This window comes from Cheilinus undulatus, linkage group 2 (genome assembly GCF_018320785.1).
Source record: "Cheilinus undulatus linkage group 2, ASM1832078v1, whole genome shotgun sequence".
Taxonomy (NCBI): domain Eukaryota; kingdom Metazoa; phylum Chordata; class Actinopteri; order Labriformes; family Labridae; genus Cheilinus; species Cheilinus undulatus.
In genome coordinates, this window is record NC_054866.1 from 14,444,321 (window position 1) to 14,468,676 (window position 24,356).

A 24,356-nucleotide genomic window follows, 5' to 3' on the forward strand; every position below is an offset into this window, starting at 1 on the left:
GCTAAAACAAGCCGTTCTCAGATTTTACCCTCGTGATATCACATGGGGAGTTAGCACCCAGGTTTGGTTGGCCCTCCCCACTTAGAAGAAAGTTCAACACTCCTCTCCTAGCTAGTGGGTTACCCTGCTGACTGTTGTCTGGGAGATTGATGGTTCGAATCCCAGTCAGGTCCACAACTTTGGATAAAAGTGTCTGTAACATTGTAACATCAGGAGTGCCACATCCATTTCCTGACAGGGGTGTGGTCAAGGGCGGAGTCAGACAGCCACTTACCATTTAAAGACAGACACTGAAACAGCTTGTTTTGAGCAGGGCTGAAGCAGAGGGCTTTTTAGACATGCAAAAATCCAGTACTGGAGTTTTTTTTTCAGCAACAAACTTCACAGGCATGTTTTGGGGACCTCTGAGAACAATATAAACTTGTCTTAAAAGGGTCAAATATGTCCCCTTGATGATACAAACTGAAGTTATTCAGCCCAAACTAGAGTATTAACTTGCTTTTTTTAACTTTCATGCTACATGAAGGACCCTGCAATGAAGGTAAATCCCAGCATGCTCCATTCTTCAGGTCGGTTCCTCATTTTTGCTGTCTGGTTGATTTTTTTTATTTTTCTATTACTGGGAAAAAAGGCTAACACATTTATATTGCAGATTTTTTCAGATTCCTGGTTTTCATATTACTATCCTCATGTTTACATATTAACGTCAGTATCAGCTGACATCAGCCTTTTTGACAAACTTCATCAGCCGATGATGTGGGCATAAACTGATGTCTGAATCTGTATCAGCATCTGCTCTGATTCATACAATCAGTGTATGTCTATATTTTTCTTTCAGTGGAAATGCTCTGTATGTTCCAATTTTAAAATTACGCATGACACAGACAGCAACTTTGAAAAGTTTTGGGTCTCCATTGGATTTTAAAACGGTTATCCAACTCGTGATTTTAACTAATGACAATGTAAAACAGCCTATAAACATAGTGAACCACATAGGTATACTGAACTAAAGCTTTTAGCCCGGTGTGACGCAGGTTATTAAAGTTAAATATCTTTTAAACTATAAGGAGTGAAAGTGTAGCCTCTTAATTTATGTTCTTCTTGAAGCTAGCTAGTGCCTTTCTAATGATGCTATCCATGCCTTTGAATCCCTTACAGAAGCTTTTCAAGCAAGCCTGGTCCTTGGATGACTTTCCGGGGTCTTTAAAGATTAAATCCACACAGATATTTCCGATATTAAATGTATTTTTTTTTATCAATTTTGTAATCTGTTCATATCTTTATATCTTATTTGTCACTTTTGCTGCTTTGCTAACAGCCATACTGGTCTCCCAGAAGCCTTTATGATGAGCTGCATACTAATGGCAGGCTGTACTGTACAGCCAACATAATGAATTCAGATGACAAAATGAACCGGATCCAGTTTAAAAGGAGTGAAAGGTTAGCTGTTCTGTTCTCTCTGTCATCTTACTAGTTTAATCTACTATCTTTGCAAGCACACACAACTAAATTCAAAACATAAAGCTCAGCTATATTATGTTAATTTCCTAAACTTTGGGTTGCAATTTGCACTTGACTTTCCACAAATAAAGTGTCTCCTGTTGAAGTTTCACTAATCTAAACTGAAACTTTTAGTTGATTTTTAATAATCAAATGTCACAAGTTCCTGGTGCCATTCATCAAGCAGAGATATGGAATCTACAAATTTTAACGGAAAATGGAGATTTTTTAATCTTAAGCCTAGTACACAATAAAAGGCTTTTAAAATATTACATGATTTTTAAAATGTGAGACCTCACACATGACTATAAAGACAAATATAACCGTATTGATTTTTTAGTGAGTGGTGTGCAACAAAATGACCAAAACTTCACACCACATACTAACAAATTCTCCACTATCACAACTGGAAATCTTGCGAAGTCAAAGGTGACTTTAGAGTGAATAAGCTGACTGTGGATAGCTGTTAGCAACCTGCTACATCCACTACAGTAGCGATTTGTCTCCAGCTCCTGTTCTTGTCAGCTGAATTATGGTATGTTTTACAGGACACAATGTGCATTAGTGTGGTCGCCAAATATCGACAAGTTGGCCTCCATTTCTTGCGTCCATTTAACTTTATATGACACGTTTACTATCATTGCTGTGGCTGTGTTTGTTGTGTTTCCTCATCGGGTCTTCTTGTTGCCTGACTGGCTATTGTTCCGTTCCACAGGACAGTCCGCAGTGCACGTGCTCGGCTGTCCTTCCCACTAAAGAGGACAGCGGGGGCATAAACAAGGAATGTTGTTGCATTTAGCGCAGTGTTAGTCTGATGATCGTGTTTATAAGGATTGTATATTCCAATCACAGTGTAGCAGAGAGTCATGTATTCAGACAGCAGCAATGAGCATCAAAGTGTCTTCCCCTGCTCTACAATCATGAAAAAGTTCAGAAGGAATTCTGGGTTAAGTTATTTAAACTTGTCGAAAAACAGAAGTTTTACAGCCTGCGGGCTTTTCATAATATTCATTCTAGATAAACACATTTTGCAGAGCAAGCTGTATTTGGGCATGCCTCTTGATAGCTCTTTTATTACTTTGTGTCTGTGTATGCAGTGCAGCATGCTAATCAGACTTCAATTTTATAAGATTAAAAGAATGGGAAAAGCCTTCAGGATGAGTGTACAGTAAGGCACATAATTACATTCATTCTTGTCTTTGTTTCTGACATGCTGAATGAAGGAAACCAGTCTCATTGGAATGAAGGTAAGATCACAATAGGTCCAGAATCCCCATACAGTGCCAGAGCATGATTCCCCCTCTTCCCAGTCCCCCATTGGCCTGCACCCACATTGCTGTAGGCTCCAACCACGCTTGAGCATGGTTACCCCTTATACATACAATGCTTAACAAATTTATTAGACCACCCTAACCCTAACCAAAGTAAGGTTTATGTCACAGCTGCCCTAAATTAACAGCACTGTTAATTACCAAAATATTTTTTTTTATGTTTCTGCAATTGTTAATACACCAATATGTAGAAGCTCTTTAACCCAAATGATATTTTTAATGCTAAAATATAATTATTATTGTTATCCATGAATTTTCAAATTTACTGATTTACAAACAGCTGAAAAAATAGTAAAGCACATTAATATTTCTTGATTAATATGTCAAATTATAGTTATTTACTTGCCTTCCTGAAGAGAAAAATGAGTTTTAGTGGTTGAATGATATGCTTGATTAATTTCTGATTTTTCAGAGAAGCCCAGTGAGCCAGCTCAAATTTGGGTGAATTCAGTTTGAAATCCCTCATTCCTGTTCAAAATGGTAAAACGTGGAGAGCTGACTGAAAATGAAAGAGTTCGCATTAAAGCACTTCATGATTCTGGATGGTCTCTGAGACAAATATGACAGGTGGTCTAATAAATTTGTTAAGCACTGTACATCGTCATGTCATAAGACACATGCATGGTTGATCCAGCTGACTGTGAATTTCAGTGTCTGCTCAAATTTTGAGTAAACACTCTACCTCTGCATTGGATTGTGAATCCTTGCCCTCATTGTTTAAAATGTTGTTGAGAGAATGGTATGTCATCCCCTGGTCGCATACCCATACCTGTGCTTGTGCATGCACACCCATCTGAGGCCCACCTCTTTATACTGTGCCCCAGCTAAGGAAGTGTATGGTGCCTAAGCACAGTATGGAGCACTCACACTGCTCAAACAGAGTGGAATTTTGGGGTTTAAACTGACTTGGGCATGATGGTACGGACTACTTAGTGTTAGTGCGCCTAAATGATTAAACAGATTCCCCTACAATGCATCATGGTTCCCTGCTAAGCAGTCCTACAGTTTGGTCTCTCTTTTTTCTGCTATATTTTACTGGCTGTATATGGTTTGCCTTTATTGGGATATGTTAGTGAAAAGACATGAAATGTTTAGGGTCAGGCTTAAAAATGGGACAGTTGCAAAGACTGTACCCCCTGCACAAGGGTGGCACTCTTTCCACTCAGCTAAACTGCATTCATGTTCAGCCTTACAGGTATTTCCTCCTGTCCGTCCTTCCGTGTGTTGTGCTTACAAAGAGAAATAGTTAAACATGAACTCCTGAAAAGTGTAAATGCTGTCACGTTAACCAGGGTTCATTGGTTGTCAGTGAGTCATTTTGTACATGCACTCCTACATATTTCTTGATGCATAATGGGACAGACCCTGCAGGGACGGATCACTCAGCTCTGCCCAACTCTGCCCAAGTGAATGCTGTTCACTCGAGTTTTGTAAATTCAGGAATCTTCTCAACAAAAACTCTACCTGATGATGTGTATTTTCTAATCAGTAAACCACTGTTGTCATTACAGAAATGAATGTCGCACACAGAGGGAGAGAGGCTGTTTTGAAATTTGTGAGATGCTACACTTAAAATGTTATGGGGACATTTGCAGCATCTACAGGAATAACACTTTAAAATCAGCTTTTCCCCCCAAATATGTAAAATTCATCCATGAAACATAAATGTTGGTTCTACTGTTTAGCAAATGTACTTCATTAAGTTCAGTTTTTTATTGAAAAAAATGGCTTAATTCGAAAAAGAAAGTAAACCGTGAAGGTGGGAAGAGCACAGGGGTCTGTTTTTACATGGACTCATTAAGTGGGGCTGTTCCATATTAGTGTAAACAAGTTGTGGTTCCACGCCATCACTCATCTAGGTATAAATCTAAAAGTCAGTGTCATGAAATGAATTTCTGTACATTAATTTGATTCCCAAATAACAATATTGGTTAATATTGCCTCACATTGTTAGTATGGATTGAAGAATTTGTTTGGCAATGGAGTAAAACTGTTGATCTTGATGATTACAGCTTACAATACAATACAATACAAGAACTTTATTTATCCCCGAAGGGAAATTCAATAATCTGGGAGTCTCATCTGTTTACTTTAGAATTATACAGTCTAATTGCTGATGGTATGAAAGATTTTCTAAATCTTTCTGTCCTGCAGCGTAGAGATAGGAGCCATCCACCACTGTTATGTATGTCACAGCTTTTGCATGTAAAAAGAAAAACAAATAGTGTCCTAAAATTCTAGATATGCTGTCTGCTGATATTGGTCCACTGTGTTTTATTAAGTTCAGAGTCACCACATCTGTCTACAAGGACATTTTTAGCACATCATGCATCCATCAGCTGAGAAGCTTAATGGAGACACTGATTTCCTTTTCTAGTAGGACTTAGCTACAGTTACTGGTTTGCTGACTGTGGTTTTACTGGGACTGACCAACCAGTCCGCCTGACCTGAAGCCCGTAGTGAATCCATGTAATATAGAAGAAACAGCCATAGCAAAGCCAACAGTGTGGACAAGCTGAAGGCTGTCCTCTAAGCCAGTGTTTCCCAACCATTTTTCCTTGGAGCCCACCAAATGCACCCAAGAAAAGCGGAGCCCACCCAGGAACCAAGAGAGAAGAAAAAGTGATACTCTGCCACCAAAAATCAACATAGATTGTAATGGTTTCACTGATTATGGACCCTAAAAAGTCCTGTGCATGCTTGTCTTATCAAAAGACCTTTGTATAAACTACTTAATAACTGCTTTATTATAGTTTTAGTCAATATTTGCATATCTAATTTTGCCAGCATTAGAGCAGACAAAGCCTTGCCCCAGACCCCAGGTTGGGAACCAGTGGTCTAAGAAACACAGGCTTCATAAAACCTCAACAGTGTCACAGGCTGATTGCCTCAATTTCACACTGCACTGATGCAGCCATTTGTGCAAAAGGAGCTCCAGCCAAGTGTTAAGTGATTAGATTAAAATACTTAAAGACTTTTGACATTTTTCTTGGTGTTATGTAATATGATGATATTTCAAGGTCCTGGATTTATGATTTTCATGACTTGTAAGATGCAGTCATCAAGATTTAAACAGAAAAAGGTTTGAGGTCCTTTATTTCATTTAGTTATTCACCAGTTTTAAAGTGAAACCTTTTGAAATAAATTATTTAAAAAATAAATGTTCATAACGTTCACATCTTTTAGATGTACCTGCACTTTACTCCAGTTCATTTTCATGCAGGATTTATATTCCAGCACTTTCGAGGCATGGGTCTTCCAGCTGAAGTGCACCAGAGCTTTTCAGCAATTTTTGAATACCTGTTACGTATTCAAACTTCAGAAAAATTACATAATGGTAACTGTTTGAAATGTCTGAAGAAACAACAATTTTTTTTACAGATTACAGAGATAGAGAATAGTTTTTTACGCTCAGTATATCTAGAAAACTGAAATAAAATGTGTATTTTTGTGTGTTTCAGAATGAGTCAAGAAACATCGAGATGCTGGCAGCTGCCTGTGCTGTGGGAGTGGGATGCTGTTTTGCTGCCCCCATAGGAGGTGAGTCCTCTGAGAAAGATATAGTAGCATAAGTCTGGCACACAGTGGAGAGTAGGCGTGTTGTTTTTATATAGATATTTTATTTACCTTTGTTTTGATGCAACCTATAGTCACACATAGTGAGTGTTATGTGACTCAGTGGGGATATTAAAGTAAGAGTAATTTCTCTGTGTGTACATCTAATATCACCTAAGGATAACTTTAAGCCTGAATATGTACAGATCTACAATATTAGTTTGTGGGAGCGACATCATTTAGTTAGTTTTTCATAACAGTGCTCACCATGTTATTGCCAAGGTAATAAAGGAAAGAATATGAGAGGCGTCTACAAGTATGATGTAGTTTTACTTCTGCAAATTGTTGTCTTCACAGGTTCCCTCTTAGCTGCAACTCTGTATCTCAGTCTTATTTCTATATTTAAAGGAGCATCTACTCTGTGCACACATTATCACAGAAGCCAGTATATCTGTTCTTAATTCTACTGCTGTTGTGTGTTTGTATTCCAGGTGTGTTGTTCAGTATTGAGGTAACATCCACGTTCTTCGCGGTTCGTAACTATTGGAGAGGTTTCTTTGCTGCTACCTTCAGTGCCTTCATCTTCAGAGTACTGGCCGTTTGGAACAGAGACGAAGGTGAGGCTGACCTGTGATCAAATGTTAAGTATACTAATGGGACAGGGTATATATCAAGAATGAATTCCTTTCAGAACAATAGTTCATGGGTTTAGCCTCTATAGTTAGCCTCTGGGAGAAACATATTTTTTCTAACTCCACTATATTTCTGGAAGTTCCACCCTTAATTATATCTACAGCAGGGGCATAGGAATAAGGAGGATACCTTGCAGAGGCATAGTTAACTAGGTGATAGTTCTAGTTTGTATTTTGCCTTCTAGGAAATTGATTAAAAAAATAGCCAGATCACAATGTAGATATTGAGTTACTCAAGCACACCTTTTAACCATGTTACTTTTTTTTTCAAATAAAGCAACAGTTTAACCACAATGCACTGAAAAGACTTGGTCATGGCTAAAGTTTGTCTTACCAGGAGCAGCCCAGCAATGACTGCTATGAGAGGGGCCCTTCTGGTTCTCTGATTGGTGGATCAGCAGACCAGTCAGAGAGCCAACAAAGAGTCAATTGTCTGTGACAGTGGATTCACTGGAAATGTCAGTAGTTGTACTGCTTGGATTAGATTTTTAGAGCTACTGACACCGGTGACAGCCACACAGATCATAATGATGGCACCGAGAAACAGCACAGGTGTAAATGCTAACATTAATGTTGGATGAAGTTAGCCCTGGAACACCTTAATGGCATGCAGCCATCATTATTGTTAACCACACCTGTGTCTCATATCAGCTTATGAAAATGGCCTCAGGCAGGGACAGGTGGGCTGTTTTATTGTGAATGAATTGAAAGATAATTGAGGGTGCTGGCTAGATCTGAAAATGTTGTTTCTAATCGAGCTGAAAACAAACTCAAGCTTCAGTTTCTCAAAGCAGATGTTAAAACTCAAAACCAATCCAATGGCTTCCTCAAGATTTTCAGTGTCTTGTTAACCCAATTTTTGTCAACACTCTCTGTTTCCAAGACTGTACTTTAGCTGTGGAAAGTTCAGTTTGGCATCTGCAGCAGAACTTTCTGTTTACTTCCTGCTTGTTACTTTTCACAACTCAAGATGCCAAAAACTTTTTCAGTGCACTGCATGTGAATGTGAGACCTCAGCCCTGTCACCCGAGTTCAGTGTAATAAACAAAAAGAGTGTGTGGACTTGTTCTCCTTCCCAACTCACAATTTAATTTTTCTCCTCACCAGAGACCATCACAGCTCTTTTCAAAACCCGTTTCCGGCTTGACTTTCCCTTTGACCTCCAGGAGCTTCCTGCCTTTGCCGTCATTGGGTGAGTCTTGACTTCAGGTTTTCCTATTTTCATTAAAAAATGTGATATCAGTTCTAGATTGATTATTTAAATGGGATATATCGTTACTGGCATAATCATAATATCATAAAGATGCTTTACAGAACATCCAGTTGAACACAAAGCTTTACTTTAAAGATTGTCTATCTAGACTCCACTGTTTATAATACACTTAGCTCTGTCTACAGAACATATATCAAAGCATTTCAGCCCAGTACATTGTGTTTCTCACTGGGAATTTTGTGCAAAATGGTGCACAAGCCACATGACAATGGCTCCAGGTTTTCGTGGGCAAGGAACGAGTGTTAATACCATCATTACTTTATTATTCTCCACAAAATGATTTTTTTCAACACTGCTATTACCAGTTAAAACACATGCTTTGTAGTGCTAACACAAGGCCAACTCCAACATTAATAGCCCATCCCTCTAGCCTTGGTGGCATGTAAATAAAAGTAGTGTGTTACAGTGGTTTTGTGATGGACAGGAGCTTATAGTGGTGTTTTAGATTTTTCCCTCTGACACTCAAAGTGCATAGCCGAGCAGGCATTAACACACACTGACCAAATGGCACTGCTTCCTCCTTATGTCATCAGTGTTTACAATTAAGATGAATTGTAACACATTAATCAGGTAAATGTGTGTTTGTCTGTGATATAGGCAACATTAAATAAGTGTGTGTGCTTGAATAGAGCTTTGGCAGGTCTGTTTTGGGTTTCAAGATAAGCTGTGTGCTGGAATGGAAATTTATACATCCACTAAAATGGGTTAAACAACCGCATATGTGTTTTAATTTCAAGTCTTTGTTTTTATAAGTCTAAGATGATAAATGGTGCAGGCTGTGGCTCTGATTGATGTCAAAAATGTGACTGTAAACACTTTTAATACATACACTGCCACTGAAACCTTACTTAAACTACAGATTTGGTTTTACGTGATTATAACCTGAAAACCCCTGGACAACTTTATCCCCATTTTCTAGATCAAAATAGTGCTAAACCATGCTGTTCTGATGAGATGCTATCAGTGCTATCAGTAAGTGGAAGGAGCATTGTTGCAGCAAGGTGGTAGCCATTAGGAACTACTACAGTTACTGCTAGTGGAGGGTGGCTGCGATACAGTTTAGACAGAGCGTTTGACCAGAATTTTGTGCCTGAAATTATTCAAAAAACTTAATAACTAGTTTAATTCTGATTCCAATTACAAACAGATCAGATTTTAACTATTTAGTGGCTAACTATGCGTATCCCTAGGTTGGCACCACTTTTTAACCGCTTTTCTCCCACAAAGGTAATAATCCCACATTGAAGGATTAAGAATGCCATAAGTTAAATGAACTTTGTAGAGTGCACATTTGACTGAAAAGACTCCTCACTTAAGGCCAAGTGACAAGCATAGGAGAACAGACAAAATCATGGGTCGTGAGTCTCCACAACCCTGGCTCAACTACTGTATTATAGCTAGTAGATGAGCAAACTCAATACAGCAAAAACAGTTGGCACGAAAGGCAGCATACAGAAACACAGTTCAAAACAGTTTTTCCTTCTGGAGACTTAAAACCCGACTACAGCACATATACTGAAAAAATAAAGCAGTTTTCTACAACAAAAATGTCCCTGATTCAGCCATTGTAATGGTAATATTAGATTTTTTCTCCTCTAAAACTTGTAGGAGTGTTTGTCTGAAAACTCTAACCCAATCGGGCTTCATAAGAAATGTGTTGATAATGACTCATTTCTAACTAATGCTGGTTCCAGTGTGAAAAAGTTTTTCTTTTTGTTCTCAGAAAGTTAAAAGAAATCCAAACAAGGAGTCATTATTTAGCCCCATCTTGTTGTGCTGACAGGAATTCCCACTTGCAGTGACGGCAGCATTAAATCAGACATTATTCATGAGCTGCACTCACTGTAGCTGGTGAAGGTGTTACCTCAGGGCAGCCTGCATGAGTCACCCAACATGGATAATTCAGCCTGCAACAGTTGCTTTGGCACTGAGGCGTGTCTTATTTCATCCTGCTGTAGCTCGAGGGCTATTCCATCGCTGTGAATGAGACCACTAACTCCTGAGGGGTTTTATACCTCTATACCACTCCCCCTCTCACTCCATCTTAGATAAAGAAGCTCATGCTTGTGTGTTACTCTGCCTAAGCTCCCCAAGAGAAAAGATAACCCTTTTTTCTTTTCTATCTTATTTTCTCTTGGCCTGTTTTCTTTTTTATTTTCATTTTTTTTGTCCTGAGGTGATAACGCCAACTGCAGCAGCAGTGATTCGCTTCCACCTAACACAGCCTCCAGAGTAGGCAGCAGAGCCCGGCTTTACAGTGAGCTGAAGTGTCTGCATCTGTGTTTGTGTCATCTAGAGATGTTCATCTTCACCTTCCTCTGGCTTTTAAACAGGGAAGTCGGTCAGTGTCTCAGTCAACTAGGCCACAAAGAGTTGTTGCGTGCTACACGGAGCAAGTGGCAAATCTTTAAATAGTCACGCTCTCTAATTATTATGTTTACACCCTCGAGTGTTAGAATGAATATTAGAGTCAGAACCAGAAACACTTCATCTATCCCCAGGGGGAAATTTTGTTGTAACAGATGCTCTAATACTCAACATGGCTGCAATAAATAAATGACAAAAATAGGAATAGGATTTGAATAAGAAATACAGGTAAGAAATGAAGGAAAAAAGACAACGTGCAAGATGAATGAGGATATGCAGAAAGAAATGCTGAGAAGTGAAATAGTAAAGCAATATTTACAATAATAATATAATTTCTCTGGATATTGCACAGAAGGCAAAACAGCGTTATTATCTGCAGTAATTGTTGAGCTTCTTGGGAAACATTCTGAATAGTAAACAATGCTTCAAAAAATGTTAAATCATCGTTATTGTGTCAAACGGTTTAAGTAAGACTGACGTCTTCATATATGACAAGAAGAGACACAGGTTACAAAAAGTTCAATAACTTTTGGACCATAAGTCATAGTTACTTTTTTTGCCCCTCCATTGTGTCCTTTGAATAAAGCTATCCATGCCTTCCTTATGCTTAAAGAGGGTTTTCTAGTGAGCCTGGAACTGTGGTGACTTTTCGTGGTCTTTAGAGATTAAACTTACCAGTAACTCCAGCACTGAACATCTTTTTATCTATTTTTTCAAATCAGTTTTTTCGATCGTTTCAACTGCTAGTGACTAGTGTTATCCACCATTTTGTATCCCACAATGCATTGCAACAGGCTGTGACAACCGATGGCAGGTAGTACTGTTAAAACATGCAAGGCGTGAAAATCCAAGATGGTGGAGTTCATGGAGGGGATCCTCCCTCTGATGAATATGAGGCTTATTCCAAGTTAATTAAAGAAAATCAATTCTATATATTCAGGTGATTTAAAGGGGATATATTTTACCCTTTTAAGAAAATGTTATATTGTTCTCAGTGGTCCCCAAAACATGCCAAAGTTTGTTGCTGAAATGTGTCTGTGGTTTTAAATGGTAATTAGCTGTCTGAATCCTCCTCTGACCACACCCCTCTCAGGAAATAGATGTGGCACTCCTGATTTCACAATGTTGCAGACACTTTTATCCAAAGCTGAGGACCTGACTAGGATTCGAACCATCAACCTCAAAAGACAAAAGTCAGCAGAGTAACCCACTGTGCTATACAGCATCTCAGCTGGTAGCTGAGAGGAAGATCAGGAGACAAGGACGGAACTTTCTTCCAAGCAGGGAGGGCCAACCAAACCTGGGGGCGAGTGCTAATTCCCCATGTGACATCATGAGGATAAAATCTGAGGACAGCTTGTTTTAGCACATATTTTCTGAAAAGTGGAGAAAGAGAGGGTGGAAGGGAATGGATTTTTCTGGTACTTGAGGGGATTGTGGAAAGGCCAGTGGCACATTTTTTTGTTAGAAAAGCCTGAAAAAGTGATTTTTGCATATGTCCCCTTTAACACTCATTTATATAGACTCAATAATAAATGTTATGCCGTCTCTATCAAGTTTGTTCTACTTTATTTCACTACTTGGTGAAATATTACACACTGAACCTTTTAAGTCTGAATAAAAAGTTTCAACCAACCAAACAGTCAGTCATAAAAGAGGCATTTTTGTGAGCAGCCATGATAAACATACTCTTGTCAGTCCATTCTTGACTAAAGCTGTGTTTTTGTGCCAATTTTGTGCTTCAGTCTCTTTGAAAGTGCATTTTTCCTCAGTATCAACATGAAAGACATGTTTCCTGTACATGTTTTGACCAGTTCCAACACAGCCTGTTAGCTTCAGATTAAAATATGGAAAAGGATTTCACTATTAAGACTATATATTACATACATTTTGGAGGAAAATAAAAATGAATAAGCAATAATATGCTTATTAGACTAAGATGTTTATTTTATTTTAGTTCATTTAAAGGTCTTCCCAGATAGCATCTTTCAGGAAAACAACTTGCCCTTTTTGGACCTTACATGCTCAATGTTGGAGTGATATTTTTGTTGTATTAATAAAACAGTAATGAGAAAGTTATTGTGGAATTGAAGAGAGATTTACATCGCTAATATAACCTTGTAATTATAAATACATCCATTAAGATTTATGTTGCGCTTTTAATGTTCAAAACCAATGCTAATCAGTCAGGAGGTGCTGAATAACAGTTCAGTCATGACCACTTTGTCAAAAAACACACAGGATTTGGTCTTAAAGATATTTCTCTTTTTTAGCAGTTATCAATTTGCACTTATTACTGTTATTATATTTGGCGGTGTGACCTCATGTAAAGCATCTAGCAGGAGCAACACTTGATGTCCTTCCTGTGCCAACAAGGGAAGCCTGAGGCACAGAGAGAAGCGGCAACAAAACAAGAGCAGAGCAGGCATCAATGACAGTGACACTGATTGAGTCAGAATCAAGATAAAGGAGGAGCTGGGGTGGAGGAGGGTTGCAAAAAAACAGCTTGCAGAGGATGCAACAAAGTAATTTTAAAGAGGTTCTTATTTCAGCATGAAAGCCTAATCCATGGTCCTGTGCACTGAGAAGCTACAATCTCTTTATTTGACATTATAATGCATGATAAAGTATGTTCAAGATAATGACTTACAGGTGAATGATAGAATATGTGGGACTGCTTTAGAGCGCTAGTTTGTAGTGTGAATTCTACCATTCCTTATTACTAGTCAGTGGCTCTGTCAGAGCTCTGGAATTTTACAATATGATTGTATACTTCCAGTTTTATAACAAACATTCAACAGGAGGTCTCACCTCAGCTATGCTATTTGAGTTTTGTTCTTCACTTTGATAACTGTTTTTCATCAAGGTCTCCTCTAGCCATCCACTCATTCTGAAAACCTGCCCATGACCCACTTCTCCACAGAGAGCACATTTCCTCCTCAAATGCTTCACCTTGGACAAAAAAGCACACATTCAGTGCTTTCCTCATCTGCACAACGGGTGCAAAGACTCCTCATCATCCTGTTCATTATTTATTCAGATGTTTCTGACAGAATTAATAATGCAGCAGGATAAATTCATAAGCATTAGGTTGTCTGCATAACTGTCTGTGTCTATTCTTTTGCTCCCCGGCTTTTCTTTCCCTCTCAGCGCCATAAAGCGGACTCCTACTGAGCTTTTAAATGAATGCTTATGTAAACCTCTCTGACTCCTCCGCACTTCTCTATTTGACTGTACCTTCTCTATCTCTCCTGCTCTCTCAGTTTTAATTCCCTGTTGTCCTTTCAATGTATCTTTGTTGTTTTTCTTTTTTTCTCTGCTCTGTTTCTCCTGTAAATGATTCTTTTTTTGTTCTCTCTCTATTGTATTTTTACATATCTCTATTACTGTGTGAGGATTCCACTTCAAATATGATTCAACAGCATTCATTCGCACCTGCTGCTGACACTCGCCTGCTCTGTAGTGGAGACTCATTGTTTTTATATAGCTTTTATTGAGGCTTAATGTAGCAGGGACAACATATGGAGGTGGTGTGTGAGAGATGAAATACTACCACTGATGTGCTGAATGTTTCTAAACTCAGCCTGTAATTTATTCTATCTATCCAGGCTCAGTTTTGTCATTCAGAATGCATTTTTCCACCAAGCTTAAAAAACATATGCCTCCATCTCTGACTAATATATGTGTCTCTCTTTCTCTGCAGCATTGCCAGTGGATTTGGTGGGGCTTTGTTCGTCTACTTGAACCGACTGATTGTCCAGTTCATCAGGAAGCAGAAGGCCATCAACAGATTCCTCATGAAAAAGTAAACTGACTCAGTTATATGGACCAATTATTGTTGCAAAAAAATTTGCAAATGCATAAATAGATCCATAAATATGTACAGAGACCTGCAGATACATTATATGGAGCTATTTATACATATGCACATTATTGTTGATAGCAGTTGCTTATATTTGCTCTGGAATCCTCCTGCACTTCTTCGAGCCTACGTGGAAGGCATCAAGCAGTAAAAGCCCTTGATGCCCTCCCTGTGCCTTCAAGGAAAGCCTGAGCAGCAGAAAACCCAGAGCAGAGCAGCCAACAATGCCAACAGTATGACATTAATTAAGTCAGAAGCAGAATAAAGGAGGAGCTGGGGTGGAGGAGGGTTACAAAAAAGGTCTTGCAATCGGAGCAACAAAGAGTAGGCAAATCAGCTGGCTGTCAGCTGATGAGGATTTGCGTGAGATCAGCTGATCTCAGTCAGTCAATCACTATGTCATTTAGTTTTTGTTTTTATGGTGCCAATTCATAAGCAAAGTTATCTGAAGACACTTAACAAGGAGGGCAGGTCCAGACCACACTCTCTGATTGAGCCAATTATGATAAAGACCAGCGCTAATAACCGTGAGCTCAGCACTAGCAGTATTTACCCCATTACAGTGGAAAGAAAAACTTTACCTTTAAGGGACAAGAATCTCAAGCAGAATGAGACTCCTGTTGACAGGCATCTGTTGAAGCTGCACTGGGGTTTGAAAGGCGTAGGAGAGATGGGGGTGGGGAAAAGCAGGAAGAAGGGGGGGGCAAAATAAACAACAAAACAGCAAATGGAAGACACATTTATGGCTGTTTATAATGGGATCTCAGTTACATGGCAGTGCTTGACTCCATGGCCTGATGAACTAATGCTTTATGCTCAGTTTGTCAAAATCTTGATACTTTATGACTAACAATCTGTAATATAACAATTTGACATGGTAACAACATCTGAATTTCTCACCCTGGGCTTGATGTCACAGGAACATGGCTGCTAATTTAACAGCAGATGCTGGGAGAAAATTACTTAAAGAGTGCAGACATGTATAAATTAGAGACTGCTTCACATTTAGTGTCAAAATTGTTTTTTAAAAAAAGGGGACAAAACAACAAGACACAAAAAGTAAAAATGAACTTCAACACCTGTCCAACAAAGAGAAAAACTCCAGTATGAATATCAGTCATGCAACAGGTCCACATTTAATTAATATCCTTTTATTATTGATGCCTGTTTCAGAAAGTAAATTAAGAGCCTCAGCATTTACTTAAAGTTCTTCTGTACTTAAGGTAGTACTTTCTTTGTTTTAAATTAGTTATGTCATTTCATCTTGACAGATATTCATTGTTGTGCTTTTGCTCTTTTATCTTAAACATGCTCTCTCTCTCTCTGTGTTTTCAGACGTCTGCTGTATCCTGCACTGGTCACTTTACTTGTTTCCACTCTAACATTCCCCCCTGGTTTCGGACAGTTTATGGCTGGCAGGGTATGTTCTGCACACCCACTGAACACATGATGCTATGTTCACACACACCCCTCGGCAGCCTACGTATTATAAAAAAGAAGTACCCGCCATGTTTAACACATCTGTAGAAACAAAGATATCTCACCCACTGATTTAAACAGATACAACTAACTGAACTTGTCTTAACTTAGTAAAGAGCCTCATTTGATTGCCAATCTAATAGTTACAAAGTTGCATTTGAAAGAGAGATTGTTCAGTTTCAGCTATATTAAGGTTTTGATTGTCTATCTTTGTGAAGGTTTTCCTGTTTCTCTAAATTTTTTATTTATGCATATTAATGCAATTTCTAAAAGTAACCTATGTACGTTCAGTCAAACTCCTTAGTGTTTGTATAAATGAATTCAAGGTGGACCGTCCTATTTTGTGTCACCATTGAAGCAGCACCTGGTCTTTAAATCTGTTTCCCAATAGCTCACAATGTCAGAAAAAAAACAATTTAAAGCCTTTCAAAGGAAGTGAAAGCATCTTGAATGGGGTAAAGATAATACCCAAATAGTAAAGTGCAAGCTGTGTTGACAGCTTTTGTCTTCCACGTAACAACTGATATCTCAGCCTACCAATCAGCTTCTACTATGTAAATCTTTAGGCAGGGTATGATCCTTAACTTAACCTGGCATGCCAGATGGATGTGTGAAACACATCCATCTGGAAAACCACTCATAGACAGTGTTTGGGAAAGGGCAGAGCCTTTGAATAAAAACTCGGAGGGTGATTGGATGAACTTTCTGTCTGTCATATCTTTACGGGCCAATCAGAGCAACAAAACATGTGATGTAACCGCTATCGAGCTGCGCCCCTACCGAAGGAGAAAACTCCATAGAGAACTGCATAACGTGAACCATGGCGACTATAGACATGTCAGTACACGACTTTTGTCCTTTTTGAAAAGAAAACAAGTCACCACTGTTCTTTGTTCTTCTTTTAACAAAGAAATGTCATCAAGTTCTGATAAAACTGGTGCTTTAGCAGCATCCACGTTAATGTCTTCCACCATAATTGTGCTGGCCTCTTGTTGGTTGCTGTTTGTTTAAGTCACGACTCTGCTGCACCCAAAAGTACTGCCCCTCATCACTGATTGGTCCTGTCACTTTCTAACTGGGCCCAAGCGGTTCAGACAGGAGCTTTGCAAGATGGATTCACCAGTGAAAAACACGGAAACAGCCGTATCTATCTGCTTTGCAAGGTTACCCCTAACTTACTTGATGTCAAATCTTTAGCAACATCTGTTCGTTTTTTTACGTTTCTTGTTGATATACTGTTCTGGTATAAGTTTATACACAGACACTTGGAAAAGCTACACTAAATGGACAAAAGTATTTGGTCGCCCCACTTTTGCAGCTATAACTGCTTTCGTTCTTCTCAGAAGGCCTTCCACAGAGTGTTTTGTGGGAATTTGTGTCCATTCATTCTGTAGAGTTTTTTGAGGTCAGGCGCTGATGTTGGCCCAGAAAGCCTGGCTTGTAATCTCCTTCCAGTTCATCCCAAAAGTGCTTGGTTGGGTTGAGGTCAGGGCTCTGTGTGGGTCAGTCATGTTCTTCCATTAAACCATGTCCTTATAGTCCTTGCTTTGTTCACTGGTGCACAGTCATGTTGGAATAGAAAAGGGCTCGCCCTAAACTGTTGCCACAAAGTTGGAAGCATAGCATTTTCCAAAATGTCCCGGTATGCTGAAGCATTAAGACTGGCTTTCACTTCGGATAAGGGGCCTAGGATGAAGCCTGGAAAACAGCCCCAACCCATTATCCCTCCTCCACTAAACTCCACAGCTGGCACGATGCAGTCAGGCAGGTAATGTTCTCCCGGCATCTGCCAAACCCAGACTAGCCCATCTGACTGCCAAACAGAGACCTGTGATCCATCACCCCACAGATTAGTTTCCACTGTTCCACAGTCCAGTGTCATTGTGCTTTACACCACCTATCCAACACTTGGCATTGAACTTGGTGATGTGAGACTTGTATGTGGCTGCTCAGCCATGGAAACCCATTCTGTGAAGCTCCCATTGCACAGTTTTTTGTACTTACATTGATGACAGTGGAAGTTCAGAGCTTTTCAGCTATGGATTCAGCAGGGTTGGCAACTATTATGCACCATGGGCCATAGCAGTTGTTGACCCCTGTGATTTGACATGGTCTTCTGCTTCATGGCAGAGTTGCTGTTGTTCCCAAATGCTTTTACTTTCTAATACTAACACTCACAGCTGACTGTGGACTATCCAGAAGGGATGACATTTTCTTAACCATCTTATTGCAAAGGTGGCATCCATCACAATACCTCGCTTGAAGTCACTGAGCTCTTTTGAATGACCCTTTTTGTAAAACAGATGTTTGAATATGGAGACTGCATGACTACGTGTTTGATTTCGTACACCTGTGGCAACGGATCTGGATGAAATGAGTATGGCCAAATAATTTTTTCCATGTAGTTTATGTTAATGTAAATATAAGTTATTATAATGTTTCATAACAGAGAACTGGTTATTATTCATGTCTCTGGGCATAAAAGGATGACACCCCCACCCCAAATCACCACATACATCAGTTTTAGCATATCGATAAACAACTCTATTTATTTTGATTCTTCAGCCACAGAAGATAAAGAGGACGATCTGTATTTTGTTTTACTACTAGCTGACCCAGAAGGAGTCTCTGGTGACGTTACTGGATAACCGGACGTGGGCCAAGCAGGGCATCGCTGAAGAGTTTGACTACATCGGAAACTCTGCAGCCTGGAAACACCCACAGGTCAACGTCTTTGTCACCCTGGTCATCTTCATCATCATGAAGGTAGGAGGAAAAACTCACAATTTTAAAAGTCTTCATGTGACTTTCTGTCACTTTCTGTATGTGGGATATGCACTGCTACACTGTGAAATCTACATTTACAGTGCTCTGCTGGTAGCTATAGTGGCATTAAAGATAAAGGAAGGTCATGAGGAGAGAGTGATTGAACACGAACGTATTATAAATGGGGAGGTTTTGTCCTTTTTATTCAATACTGGCCCCAGGCTAATGGGAAAGTATTGGAACAGAGCCCATCTTCTCTTGTCACTGGTAAAGAACAAAGACAGAGCATGTAAAAAAGTGCTGGAAACTGGCCTATCTCCCTCCCTTTACTGTGTTTCAAAGTTATGTCCCCGGGACGCCATTTAAACTTTAGGTCCACTCTGATGGCGTACTGCTGAGTGTAAGAGCTGATGGGATGCATATAAAAATATATAAGAACATCTTCATAGCACAGTGTTACACTGGGAGTGACTGGGGCTCAGCCTGCTCTCTTTGATGCAAAGGTCAGCTGAAAGGTTTGCAAAGACTATCACATGTTTGAAACTTAAAATCAACTCTTTATACAGAGCAGGAAGAGGACATTGTTTTGTAATTCATCATGTTTGCCTTTAACTTCCTAGGCCCTTGCATGTAGATTTGAGGACATTACATCTTGGCTTTCATATGATATAGTAATAATTTCTGCTATCAGAATTTTTGAGACAGCTGTCGAGAATGCCTAATGAAGTTAAAGAAATTTGCTTGAAATATTGGGAGAATATGCAAATTCTTCAGGAATTTTCAGGGATATTTTTGGAAATGTTTGTATTTCTTGATGGATTTCAAATTTGGGAAATTTATTCAGATATTTGGGTGATTTTTGGGGAGGTCATTTTTTTATTTTATTTAAATTTAGGAAATGTATTGTCATTTTTGGTATTTTGATTTGAATTTTTTGGGTGAATTTTGCTTTACATTTTTAGGTATTTCCAAAAGAAATTGATAAACTTGCTTGTAAGTTTTGGGGGATTTGACTGGGATTGAATTTTCAGGCATTTGCTTGCAAATACAAGAAATGTATTGGTAATTTTTGGGTATTTGATTTGAATTTTTGGGTGGAATTCGCTTTGAAAGATTCAGATATTTTCACAGAAATTTGGGATATAAAATTGAATTTAAGGGGGAATTCGATTGTGAATTTTAGCGTATTTTTAATGTTAATTTGGGAAATGTATTCACATATATTATTTTTACTTGATCTGAATTCTTTAGGGCGGATTTTGCTTCAAAATGTTTAGGTATTTTCACCAAAATTCAGGAAATAAACTTTTACATTTTTGGGAATTTAATTTGGAACTTTGGACTATGGTGTCCATTGATTTTTTAAATATTTTCATGGAAATTTCAGGTCATTTGTTTGGATGTTGGGGGGCTGAATGACAGTCCTCGATTGTAGATATTTGTTAGACATTTCATATTCCTCCAGTTAAGCTACAGCTGCAGTAAACATGGTTTCAAACCATAGAAACTCAGTTTCATTGATTGTATGTATCAAAGAGTTATATTAAACAAAGAGGGATTAACAGAGTGTTAATCCTTGTAGAATATGAACTTAATCCAGGAATTGAATCACATATTATTTAAATAGGTTATTAATTAGCCTATATGTTTTGGCTAACAAACATTGAAAACAATTCCAGTAGAAATCAGGAAATAAAGGCCAAATGAAATAAAGGTTGTGACACAGGTTTCTGGTGTATATTAGTTTGAGTTAAAATTGGGTATGGCCATGTGACTGGCTGCAATTTTAAAGATTTTTATTCTTTTCTAAAAAAAATAAAGTGATAGCCAGTGTTTTATTACTGACATAAAATCAAACATCCATTGAAGAAAGGGTGTTTGGAATTGGCCAACTGAATTGGAGTGGGTGCATCTCTGGTTTAAGTACTACAAGAGCACAAAATTGTTTAAAGAAAACTACATCATATAGACGTAACCTCTTACTTTTTCTCTCAAACTGCACTGGATTAATCTATTTCACTTCAAAAGGTAAACATTTTTGTCCCCCTAGAGAGTTCAGTCCCTCACCATAGTCTCCTGTGGGAGACACTGAAGTGATGCTAGTAAAGTCAACAAGATAGTCCACATAACGCTACAACTAACACAAATCTTTTTTTCTAATAAGGAGGGCATCTCTCCTTTCTGCTCTCAATACAACAAGGTGATAGCAAATGTGTGAAAATCAGACCAAAACAGCACCCAACAAAAAAATATGCAAATAACTAGACCACAGAAGATGGCATTTCCTTCACCGAATGCTGCCAACCTGCCACAAGCCTATTTATCTCAGCTTTTGTGGTTCCCCGTGTTACTGCTGTTGTTAAAAATCAAGCTTTGGCTGCTTGACAGGTGTTTGCCTCATGCTCATCTTGAGACTTACCTGGGCTCTGGGGTCTTTAGTAGCTTTGTTTCACTGCATTTGCAGATGTTTGGAAATATTTAACATAGAATTCGCAGCAGACAGAGAATTGTTTCTAGCCTGGGCACAGTTTACACTTCACCATGATATTCTTGCCATTTTGTGCAACAAATCCAACATAGTGTTCAGATCTCCATGTATCTAGAGATGTCCTTATTTGAACTGCTTTGCCTTTTTCCCTCTCCCTCCTCCATGTACTTGAGCTAATGTGTCAGACACCTTGATCTGAGTGTTGCATGACCGTGAAAAAGGGATGCTTGATTTGTTTACCCTGTGCTCCTGTTTTATACTTAATTGGAGGATTTACAGTAGCACAAGTAATGAGAATATTACTGTAAAGTGATTTCTAAGCTAGCAGCAGTAACGTGTTACACTACTGCATTACTGGAAAATGTAATATGTTTACAGTAATGCATGACTTTGTACCACATTGCATCCAACACTGCTACAGAGACATCACATTTACAGGCAAGGTATCGACAGATGTCCAGTGACCTTGACCTTGACCTCGGCTTCCAAAATCTCATCAGTTCAATCCTGAAGAAAATCTCAAAAAAACATTTTTGAGAAAATGGCACTGACGGACAGACAAGCTTCCCCACAAAATAATGCCTCCAACATCGCTGGCATGAAGGTAGAATAAAACAATTACATTTTATCAACAACTCCATGTCCACACTCCACAGATAGGCTGACCTTACCCTCTGCAGAGAAACCTGCACAGCCAACAGAGGTTAAAAACAAAGTGAGAAGAGTATCTCACACAGGCCAGAAGGTCAGGTGTCAACGTTATATAAGCACAGAGCCAATGAGGTGACAGTCCAGAGTGCTGTGACAACACTAACTGACTCAGTATGTTTTTGTCATTGTCTACAAACTGTACTAAAGAGAATATCTCTCTGCCTTCATTGTTATGATATTTATGAAATCACTTTTCCAGAGTCAACTCTTCTCTTGCAGACAAAGTCATCTGTTCTCTCTTTCCTCCTGTCCCTCTATATCCGGCCCTTTAAAGAGAAACAAAGTGATGGCTTCCAGCGTCATCCTCCTGGTGTGACGTCTGAGCTCCGTTTGTGCATCTGTGAACGCTGTCCACACGCATGAGGTCAACAAAGATGAATGCAGCTTTGCTAGATTTGTCACAGAGATGAGATGAGTAAAGTATTGGGACTATACCACACAAACATGTGCATACTTTTGCAACTTTAATCCTCCAAAACAGCAAAAACCTCAACAGGCTGCTCTCAGCATCTATCTCTTTGCTGTCTCTGACACTCTCACACATTCATACAGAGGCAGTAATGGCTCAGTCTAATTACAGCCTTTGGTTTTTCCTGGATTCCGCCTGATGACTTTGAAAGGAGAGATTGCTCTCCCTCTCTGCCTCTCTGTAATGAATGGTTCTTTCATTCCACGTGGCAGCCATCTTGTTTTATATCTTCTTTCCATGCTCAAACTTCTGGACAGCTCTCATTCCAGCTGCTAAACTTTTCACTGTAAAGGTGCATGCGTGGAAAGTGTGGAGGAAGTCAGCGCTGGCAGCTCTGCAAATGAAGCTGCTCTAAATACTAGTGCATGTGTCTTCTCAGTAATTTGGCATGCTTCCCAGCTAAATGTTAGTGCCAGTGGTGTCTAATTCTTCTCATCATGAGCTCTCAGTGAAGCCTGAGTTTAGTCGTACAGGTGTGTTTCTGTGAGTGTCCTCCAGCCTGGATGAGTCCTCTATTATCTATGACTGTGTGTGTCTGAGAGTGTTTGGGTGTGACAGAGAGCTGGTGGCGCTGTAATTGGAGTGGGAATAGAAATAGGGCCCCTGAGGGTCCCCTGAGGCCCCTAGGCTATAGACTGTCCTCTCAATGTGACACAAACACAGAGGGCTCCAGGATGACTGACAAATTAAATAGAGTATAAATGTCCTGAATACTGCATCATAACTCATAGCCTTGACCTGAGTGTCCTTCACTTGTCCCGCCTCTAACTTTAGTTTTTCTCCTGGTTTGATTTTCTCTTTTTATAAGAGCACCTGCATGCTATCAAATTAAAACTGGGCTCTTTTACTTCTGATATATGTCATACCAAAAAAATCCAAAGTATATATTAGGATTGGATGGTTTTTAAACTCTCCTCAATGGTATTACTGGCTTGTAACTTAAAATCAGATTGGTCATGGGGATTACAGATTACAGTCTAGACCTGCTCTCTTTGTCTTAAGATAACACTCTTAAGAGGAGCGTGTGTGCCTCCATTCTTTAAGAAAATTAGGGATGGGAATATGATAATAGTTTATTGATAGCTATGCTATTATCAGTTATGCTTATCGATTCACTAGTGACAATCACACTTCAATTACTGGCTTTAATAAACAGTTTTGATAACAAAAATGTCAAACATCAAGTGTTTGGGAGTAGAACATGCTAAAATATACAAAATGTATCTTTTTTTCCTGGAAATGTCTGTTTAAACAAACTTCCCTCTGGATCTTCAATCTCTGATCATGAATTAGAATACAACACTACCACTCATTTTCTGTAAAAGATAAAAACTTAAAATAAATATGAAACTATTCTTCTAGATTTTTAGACTTATAAAAATAAATTGAAGGTATACAGACCGCTTTAGACTTTTTTGTGACTGTCCACCATGTTTGCTTCCTTGACTCCTCTGTCCTTGTTTGCTTCAGTGACCATGCTTTTCAAGGCACATGGAAGTAAGGCATTGATAAGGGAAGAGTTAAGAATAAATGTAACTGATGTGGATGGACTGAACCAATTGGAACCAGTTCTCGAATCCCAGCAGAAAGAAAATGTGTCTTCAATAACTCTAAAAATGCCATTAGTAATCCTAATGCTTTTTGCAGCAGTGCTTGAACAGATAGTAGTTCTTCACAAACTTCACTGGTAAACAAAGACATGTCATTACGATGTCAGGCTGTGCAACTACATACTGAATAAAGGGCTGCAATTATTTTTGTATGAAGTTGTGTCGAAAGTTTTCAAAATGCCGGCAGGCCTTTAAGTGTAAAAGAGTGCCACTATTGCACTCTGTGGAACCTTTATTTCAGAAAAGGAAAAAC

The 24,356-nt window shown here is 38.9% G+C and overlaps 1 protein-coding gene across 2 annotated transcripts in view; it reads left to right on the forward strand.

Moving 5' to 3' along the window:
- clcn2c (chloride channel 2c) overlaps positions 1-24,356 on the forward strand; it is a 186,199-nt gene that overhangs the window by 67,828 nt on the left and 94,015 nt on the right. For both annotated transcript variants that reach the window (XM_041802650.1, XM_041802658.1), the window contains exons 6-11: positions 6,293-6,371; positions 6,878-7,003; positions 8,186-8,270; positions 14,422-14,523; positions 15,916-16,000; positions 18,670-18,825. In XM_041802650.1, coding sequence (XP_041658584.1) covers positions 6,293-6,371; positions 6,878-7,003; positions 8,186-8,270; positions 14,422-14,523; positions 15,916-16,000; positions 18,670-18,825 — 633 coding nt within the window. The remainder of the gene's footprint in view (positions 1-6,292; positions 6,372-6,877; positions 7,004-8,185; positions 8,271-14,421; positions 14,524-15,915; positions 16,001-18,669; positions 18,826-24,356) is intronic.